The sequence below is a fragment of the Mauremys reevesii genome, linkage group 10 (assembly GCF_016161935.1).
Source record: "Mauremys reevesii isolate NIE-2019 linkage group 10, ASM1616193v1, whole genome shotgun sequence".
Lineage (NCBI taxonomy): Eukaryota > Metazoa > Chordata > Testudines > Geoemydidae > Mauremys > Mauremys reevesii.
The window spans coordinates 77,283,564-77,293,015 of record NC_052632.1 but is presented as its reverse complement, the minus strand read 5'-3'; the positions used below and the strand labels follow the sequence as shown (position 1 = coordinate 77,293,015).

Below are 9,452 nucleotides of genomic sequence, written 5' to 3'. Positions count from 1 at the left end.
ACAAAATAGTGAGAGGCATGAAGGCCAAAGGTTCAAAGCAAAGGCTGCAGAGAGGAACACTGAGCAGAGAACTCTGAACACCATTCACTGCCTCATGCAGGAGCCCCAGGAGTCACTGGATGCCATCCAAGGAACAGTGCAGTAGAGGCAGGATTGACACTACACTGCTGGGAACCAGGCTTTGCTGGAATTCTCGGGCCTCCAGTTCAGTGCTGCAGCTGTGAAAATGGCACTGAAAAGAGTAACGGAGCAACAGAGGGCTGTAGAAAATACAGTTCCTCAGCTCAACACCCTCCATTGTGCCATCACTTAAACCCAGGGCATAAATTATTTTCCTGATTTTTTTAAAGAAATTCCTTTGTATGTCTATTTTTGTGGATCAAATAACAAGGAAAACTTTAGGGAGTGGAGAGGTGACAGCACCCAAGATGCGAGTCTTGGGGTTTTCACTTGTAGGCAGGCATGGTTGATACATGCAGATGGATTACAGTGTGAGGGAGAAGGATGGAGGGCAAGCAGGGAGCTGGGGCACTGGCAGGGAGGACAAGTGGGTGACGAGCTAGCTGTATTGTGTATGGATACCGTTGAGATGATAATATTTGTGCCTGAACTAAAGATTCATCCCATCTTTTGGCATGAGCATGGAATCTCTGGGAATAAGCCTGTCCTTACAAAAGGAAGTGGACTAGCACATTTCCATCTCCAGTTTCTTATGATCCCAAAGTATTTTTTCAGATTTAACAAGCTGACATATAAACTTGGCAAAAGGATGACCTCACCCACCCACTGAAATGCAGCCTCCCACAGGGTGAAACGGGAGAACCACCACCACATAGCAGATTAGGAGACTACAGGGGTGATTTTTTTTTTTGTTTAGATTGCCAGCTGTAAATTACCTGAGATGGAATTTGGCCAGGACACACCTACAGAAAAACTCACCTCAGACCTTCCAGTAAGTGCTTAGCGCAGATCACATGGACAGAAACAGAATAGAACAAGAGGCCAACTGTAATAGAAAGTAGGTGGAAGAAGTACCAGTGCTTGGCCATACCCTGCCTACTCTCCATCACGGGCCAGTACCATTCAGGAAGTGGGTAGTGCAGGTGTGGAAGGGGGTGGGGCCAGAGCAATTAGGGGATGGGTTAGATTCAGCACATCCTCTCAGCAGTGAGAGCTGCTATCCATCCCCTGGCGTAAGCACTAAGGAGAGGGCAGTATTAGGAACAGCACCCATCCTCCCTGGGGTATAGGCCCCCGGCCCTCTGAGAACAGCAGCCTTGTAGGTTTAGCAAGCTGCAGTTTGCAGGGGGTGAATCTAGTCCACTGTGCTAAAAAGAAGAGGATTTTTTCTGTCATTGATGCTTCCCCGTCTCACGTTACAGCAACACAAAAGTAACATTAAAGAAGATTTTCCAATGAAACAACGTTCTTTTCCCCCAGCTGCAGCTGAGTTCACATCATCTGCAGATAGGGCGGCCAATCCCAGCTAAAGATCTTCCTTGGGGCGATACCTGCCCTGCCCTGTCCTCGCACTCAGCCAGCAGCGGCCCCTTCCCCTCAGCAGCAGGAGCAGCAAAACTCTTCCTGGTCCCTGGGATCCCTTCAGAGATGGCCCAGCATTTTTCCAGTCCATTTACAGATGGCTCAAATGGATCTGCTCTCAGCTTCTCGGATATTGCACCTCTTCTTCTTGGATCAGACCGTGCTCCCCAGGACATGCTGCCTTGCAGGGGCCTGGTCCCATTAACTTTTAAAATTCCTTTCTCCTGCTGTTTCAGTCTATCTGCAGGAAGAATCCATCACCCAACTGCACCTAACTCCTACAAAACGTGCAGTGAGACCTTTAGAGACTACAAGAGGACAGAGCATTGGCTTTTGGTACATGTGTGAAGTGATTGAAAGTGCATTTCAGAATATTGTAAAGATGTCTGTATATCTCCCTGCTAGAAAAATACCAGTGGTTATCAATAATGGCACTGATGAGCAACATAATGTAAATAAAGATAATGCAACAACTCCTTAGTCACCTACAACTTTAAAGGCGTTGGCACATAGGGCTTAGTTGTGACATACATAGGATAAGTTCTGATTCCTTCCAGCCGAGGGCAGTGGTGCATATACACTCTAGCCATGTCATTACAAACAACATATGTTTAGAACATGCCTATAGCACTGCAGAAGTCCATTCACTAGAGACCAGGGGTTCTCAAACTGGGGGTCACAAGCTGTCAGCCTCCACCCCAAACCCTGCTTTGCCTCTAGCATTTATAATGGTGTTAAATATATTAAAAAGTGTTTAATTGATAAGGAGGGGTCGCACTCCGAGGCTTGCTCTGTGAAAGGGGTCACCAGTACAAACGTTTGAGAACCACTGCTATAGACTGTGCTGTCAAACAGCAACATTACCCTCTGTGTGATGTACAGTCAGTGGAAATAAGACTTTCTGGAATGTGGAATGTAAATAGAAAGAGTGTAACTAGCAACATTCCAGCTTTTGTGTTATAAACCAAAAACGACAAATACGCAGCTCAAGAGGTGCATCGACCAAAACCTCCAGTGCGGGCGTTTGAAATCCAAGCCTGGAAGCAGACCTGAGTTTTGCAAATGACCACCGGTTTTACAATGGATATAATCAAAACCCTACGACCAAGCACAACCCCGCTCCCCCAGCCTGGGGCGGTGGAGATCTGGCTTCAGATTCTGTGGCTTGCACCCGGCTCTTTTTGAAACAATATCATAAAAACAACTTCTGTTCAGGGGGCCGGGAGACCAAGTACTTGAGCTGTGCTCCCAGGGCTTGTGAAGGCATTAGGTCCCTTGATGGAATTTCCTTGTTTCATGGTGGAGCCTGCTTGTTATCCTTGCTGTGTACAAAATCTGCAGGGAGTAAATCTTTTTCTTCAAGCTATTGAAATATTATTCGTGCATTCTAACCCCTGAACACAAGAACGCAGACCCCCAGGTCAAGGGACAGGCTTACGACTTACCGGGCCCTTGTAGGAAACCCAGATGGAGAGAATTGGTCTTGGTGTCCTTCTTTGTTATGGTCCTGCTGCTGGATGGCAGAGGGGTCAGGCTGTGACTCCGGAAGCACTCAGCTTGAAGCAGTCATTATGGCCCAGTTCCTCAAAGGTATTTAGAAGCCTCTTTTCCATTGAAATCAATGGGAGTTGGGCTCCTAAATACCTTTCAGATTCTAGGCTTGGGTGCGTACAGCCAGCCTTAACTATGACCTCGAAATAATATTCCACAGCTTCAGTCCACAACTCCTTGAAACTGGATGGGTTCTTTGCAAAGGGGAACCTCTCCCTCCCCATTAGTTGGGCTTGGGTCCCTGTCCGCAGGGAGGGTGGTTTGCCAAAGAGCTTGGGTAGCCCTTGTTAGGGGAAAGGAAAAGACAAGAGCAGTCACAGAGCATCTGGGAATATACCGCATCATGTTCAGGTCAGCAGCTCAGCACCGGGACCAAGCCTCACCTCGTATAAGGAAGTGTCTTTCTGAATAAGAATCCAGCTATGTACTTAGATGCCATACTTTCTGAGTGCCCACCCCTTTGTGGATTTATCTTCCCAACCGCCCCTGTTGGATAGGGAACTAGCATCCCCATTTTGCAGATGGGGAAATGGAGGCACAAACAGTGACCAGCCCAAAGTCACACCAGGATTTGGTGGCAGTGTCAGGAATTGAACCCAGATTTTCCAAGTCCCAGTATCATGCCTTAATTGCAAAAATAGCCGACCCTTTCCCCAAAGCAGGAGCAGCCCCCATCAATGCAGATTGGTTAAGCCACACCTTTTATTGTATTGTATTCCATGCAATATGTTCACGTTTAATAGTATGACATATAGGGAGGGAGAATGTTAGACACAAATGAAAGCTGAAAGGTCATTTGTGTCAGGTCCTGAGTAGGAAAGGCACATAGTTACCACTGAATTCAACAGGAAAAAAAACCAAAAACCCTAGACAGAGGGAAACACAACACTGGAGGCCATACGAGAAAGAGGGAGATTCAAACTGGTTGACACGGAAGTCAGTTTGACAATGTCCTATATATTCCTTAGGCCTTTAGTTCAAGTGAGTTTTGATATCTCAACACACCCCTGAAATCTCTTTCCCATTCTTGTTCGAAGAGCGTCTAGGAGTCCGAGATCCCCCACGTTCAATCAGCACCGTTGAGTATCACAAGGTGTTGAGGGGACTCCTTCCCACAGGGATGAGCTAGGAAAGGATGGGTGATGGAAGCGGTGTAGGGAGAGTCTTCCATCACCAGGAACCTGCAGGTCACATCCAGCTGCCAGTGATGGGTTATTGTAGCATGGAGGACTGCAGCAGCACCAATGACTTGCCTTGGCTAGTAAGTATTGCTATTCCCAAACATCAAATAATACCGGAAATGAAAGGTGGTGGATGGATACAGCAGTAGAACTGTGAGCACAAACACTATCAAATGTCTCCATGGTATCAGGAACAGAAATGGTGACAGCACCTCAGAGTGAAGCAGCAGCAAGTCCCTGTACTGCGCTTGTTTTAAGGCAGGGGTGGCCAATCTCGATCTGATCTAGGAGGGCCAAGGTTCCCATGGAAATAGCACAATAGCGTAACATGTGAAATGATAACACCATAGTCCTCCAGTGGGCATTCCAGTACGAGGCATAACTTTGCATGTCTGGAAGCTGTACACCCAAGAGAAGTTAATACCAAAAGTGGGATGAGGTTCTCAGCAATGGGCTTGGCCCAGCACTTTGCTTCTACAAGGCAGCCATGCGGGCAATTCTCAAGCAACTCTGCTGGACCCCTGTTACAATAGTGTCTTCTCATCTCGAGCAACAGGAGAAGGAGATGGTGATGAGCAGGGCAATTCTACCATTCTTCAGTTTTGGTGCAGCCAGATCTGTCCCTGTGCCCATCTTCACTAGGCCTTATCTGTTCTTTGCCAAACATAACTCTAGTGTGTAGCACCTTAGATTCCTCTTGAGCACTGGGCCTTTAACTCTATACCCATGCTGCTTTTCAGATTCCCCCTACGATTTCCTAGAAGCAACAGTCAAGCCCCAGTGCATCCGAAGCATGGAGAAGTTCAGGGCAGTCTCTCTAACAATATACTACCACGAACAGCATGAATCTGAGGCATTTCTGTCACTTTCATCAGCCTTGTTAGACAGGACAAAGGTCCATTCACTTGGGAAGCTTGTGTTGTGACAGGTTTGACGATGTTGCAGGTGGGAGAAGGGGTATGAAGCTTAGAGCGACAAGGAAGGATTATATCGGAGCATTGTCAGCTAAACCATGCCAGTTAGATTTCAGCCTGTCATTTTAAGATGAGCGAAGGAACTGCTGGTGACAGCCCAGGTGTCTGAAGTCCTAGGTCTGCAGAACAGATACAGTCTAGTTTGTAGCAAGGCAGACTAACTGTAAAGTAGCCCACGCTGAGCTTTAACCTTGGCCTGGAGTCTAAGGAGGATAGTTCAGTCTTCATGCTGATTCAGTCACTGGATGCTCTGCTGAGACTGCCACCAAAGAGACCAGCTGAGCAGCCAGCGATGAGGACACCTGTTCTGTACCGCTGAGCCAAAGTCTAGTGAAGTCAACAAGTGTCTATTCATTGACTGCAGTGGGCTCGAGCTTAGGTTCCAGGAACAGAACTGGAATCCTCTCTACACCCAACTCGTTCCACTTAGACCCCTGAGCAGTGATCAGATCGTAACTTTCAGACACTACCAAAGGAGGGTGGATTTGAATATGGCCCAGCAGTGAAAGACTCCGTATCTCACTATCAATTGCCTGAGACACCCACCCCCTGGGCGTTCTGTCACGCAGAGAACAGCATCGAGACCCCTCCTGAGTGCCGTTCTCTGGAGTCTATCTAGTGTTCTGAAAGACATTTAATGAGCCCTGGCTATATTTTGGGCCTCTCAGTGCCACGATGCTGAGTGACAATGGGACAACGCCTTGTCACTAGGGGAGGATATGACAAAGCTGAGCCATGGCACACAAATGCACAGTCACCAACCACTGATACAGCAGCAGGCTGTGAGGATGCAAGCCATGCATAGCCATAGTTCAGTATCTGAACTGGGTTATTTCTTCCCCACATGCCAAATAGAAACAGGTGGGGCCCCGGCTGTGGCAGAACAGCCTGGGAGCAGCAGTGAGGGGCTGGTTAGCAGGAACTCTTGATCTGCTTCCTCACTGCCTCGCATGCCTGTGCACGGGACAAAACAGACCTCCCTTGCTTCCAAGGTACGGCATTTCATAACTTGTGAGGGAGGGAATAATAGCATTTCAGAGTCGCTCTGCTGACTGGTCTGTCACTGCAGCAGAAGCCAGCATCAGAAGGGTTAATTTAAAAATATAGTAACTGAAAAAAATAGCAACGCGAATGAATGCCGGAAGACATATATAATGTCCAATAAAAGCAAATCAGATCACATAGGCCAGGCTCCCATTAGGAGGTTAGGACTACGGCCTTCAAGATCTGGCCCAGAGATAATAATAGGGTCAACTCCAAAGTGGTGTTGCAATTTCTGTTGAAGTCAACGGGTGTTGGCAATACTCAGCACCTCTCAGGATTTAGCCTAATATAAATACAGGAGTTCCTTGCAGTTCCCGTTAGTTCACTGCAGCCCTTCTAAATCAGCAGGATGAGCTAACTGAGGGTGCTGGGGGAGAGTCAGCTACAAGTTTCACCCATGCAAGCCCAGTGACTTTCCTGACGTTGCCCCGAGTGACCTGGAGCAGAGCACAGCCCTGCACATCCTGAGCACTGAGAGGTTCCTGAAGGATAAACCCCCGCCCCGCCCCCAAAGTCTAAATGATCAGTGTGAGAGACTGGGATGGAGCAGAACACGTCCCTCGCTCCCCGCCTGGCATGTCAGCCCTCCGCTGCTGCACGAAAAGGAGAGGACAAAAGTCTGACACCTCCCCCTTGGGCGGGCAGCTCTTGGATGCAGCCATCAGGGTGCCTGGGTTCCTAGCAGTAGGGGTTAGCGGACAATGCTGGGCAGGGGAGCGGCAAGGGAAGTGACCAGTGAGTGATCCCTGTGCAAACCCCAGGCCTATGCTATTGACTGAGCGGTGGTGGCAGCAGCATCTCTCGACTCATGCGCTGCATCTGCATCCCTGACCCTCACCCTGAAGGGACATTCTGCTCCTGGCCCCAGCCTCCCACGGGGATTGGACGCATCCCCTTCTCCCTCCCCTGGGCTTGGCCTGAACACCTCAAGGATCATATCCTGCTTGGCTCAGCGTGTACGTTTGTGCGCTTGGCTGGGATGGTGGCGCCTGCTTAGCTCATCCACGGGACCCCTGAGTGCCCCTTGCTGACGGCGCCTCTGTCCCTCCCTTGTCACTCACCGCCCCTTGGAATCCGAAAGAGGCAGAGAAGCAAAGCCCGCGGTGGTGGCAGGCATTCCTAGGGCTGTCTGTTACTGCTCCAACCCCGGCAGGGAAACGTCCCCTCGTTCACGGCGGAGTTGAGTCAGCAAAATGAGAGATTGGCTCAAAACGCTCCTGTCCCTGACGGGGTAGCAAAGTTTATAACCTCCCTTCCCTTGCCCACCCCTCAAACCACTGGGCTACTGAAAGGAGGTCTGGGCTGAGCCACTGCTCTTGAGCACCCCTCCGCGATGCTGCCCGTCCCTGACAGGGGCTGACGACAGACCATCTCACATAGGTGCCCTTTCTGGGACAGAAGGCATCCAGGCCCCAATGTCTCTGGAACATGCAGAGAGAGTCCCCTAAGACCCAATCGTCCACCCTCTGCGACTTGATGCTAATGCTCCTTGCTTTGCCCGAAGGGAGCTGACCGGCCGGACCTCGATCCTCTCCAGCTCCAGCCCACACAGCAAATGGCACCAACTGGGCTTGTCAGGCTTTGTCATCGGACTCTTCCATCCCCTTCGCGACGAAAGGTGGGTAAGACCCTGCCCCTCTCCACAATCCCCCTTCAGCTCAGGACGGGTTGATCTGCAGCAGCCCCGCACGTTGCCGGAGGAGAGGTGGAGCCCAGTGGCTACCCCAAGCTGACATCCGCCCGCCAGCTTCTTGCTTTCGACGAGCCGCAGGGGTGAGGACGTTGCTGAAGGAGGCCGACAGAAGCCATCGCCTTCCACCCCGTGGCGCAGTGACAGGGGAGGCTGCTGTCAACAGAACCCTGAGCCAGCCCAGCTGTGGAAGGGCCCAGCTGCTGTGCATTACCAGGGCCCCGGCGCTATTTGGGAGGGTCACATCCCCCACGTCCGCACTTACAAAAAATCAGGATTTTGAGAGCGCGTGGGACTTCCTGAGACCGCGCAGAAGTGAAGGCCGCATCGGACAGTCAGGGGCAGGGCGTGCTGCTGCCAGAGCAGTCCGGGCTCCGCAGCCTCCTGCGTTAAGGCTGCAAGTGTTCCAGGTACTGCGGCAGGGGGTTCTCCTTGACGTATTTCTGAATGTACCAGCATGTCAGGTGAGCTCGCAGGTCCTCTTCGACCACAAAGTCCAGGGCTGCCTAGAAGCACAAGAGAGGACAGATGGGTTTACAAACGCCACACTCCCCTGGGCGCGAGCTACGACAGGATCCTGGCTTACACCCGACTGGCTGTGGGGGGAGCGGCCTGAGCACCAGGGAAGTTACCTCAGGACTCCTTGAGAGCTGGGGCCCTTCGGGCTGGTGCCATGAATGGAAACCCGCCTTGATCTGGCCATCTCTCAATCCTGGGCCCACCGAGCCGTTCCAGTGACAGCCCCCAGTGCCAGGCAGTAGGCCACATGCTCCCCTCTGGGGTGAGGGGCAGGGGGAGCAACCTGGGGCAGAAAAGATGAACTCTGACCCCAGGAACCGCCCCTCGGGGCAAGAGGTGGGGTGCAGCAGAGATGGGGCTTTGGAGGTGGAGCAGCCATAATATACGCTGCCTCGGGACTGTGTGGAAACCAGCCGAACCAGCAGCCACTCCCTCCTGCGCCGGCCACTCCTTGCACAGGGGGGCCCAGGGAGCCGCTGCCCGGAACGCACGGCCATTGGGGGACAGCCTGGCACTTGCGTGATGCTGCAAATGCCCCTTACGAGGGACGTTTCGCTGGTAACTCACAGAGTTCCCCCCCTACGCACACGTTTGGGGTCGGGGGCGCCTGTGGCGGGAACAAACAGCCCATTGACTCTCACTGAGCCTGCTGCCTCAGCAGTTGTGCTGCTAGGTGCCCGTACGAAGTTGGCCTGTGTTTCTCACTGCCCCAGCCTTCCCCCCCTTTCCCACACATGAAGCGCTGCTGGTGGGGAAAGAAGGGGTGGTGCTGGAGCCCCCCAGCATTCGAGCCCCCTCCAGGGTAGCAGTGAAGTTGCTCTTGCAGCAGATGCTGCGGCGGCAGATAGACCCTCCGCTGCACGTACGGGAGAAAAAAAACGAACGTGGTTTTAGCCGAGAATGGGTCAGGAATGGGCAAAACTCCTTCACAGAGCTAGGAACCCGCCTGCT

General features: G+C 51.5%; 1 protein-coding gene across 1 annotated transcript in view; it reads right to left on the bottom strand.

Moving 5' to 3' along the window:
• Positions 1-3,777: 3,777 nt before the first annotated feature.
• Positions 3,778-9,452, bottom strand: part of NATD1 (N-acetyltransferase domain containing 1) — a 36,410-nt gene continuing 30,735 nt past the window's right edge. The window contains exon 3 of the mRNA XM_039493165.1: positions 3,778-8,488. Within this exon, the coding sequence (XP_039349099.1) occupies positions 8,372-8,488 (117 nt within the window). The 3' untranslated portion in view covers positions 3,778-8,371. The remainder of the gene's footprint in view (positions 8,489-9,452) is intronic.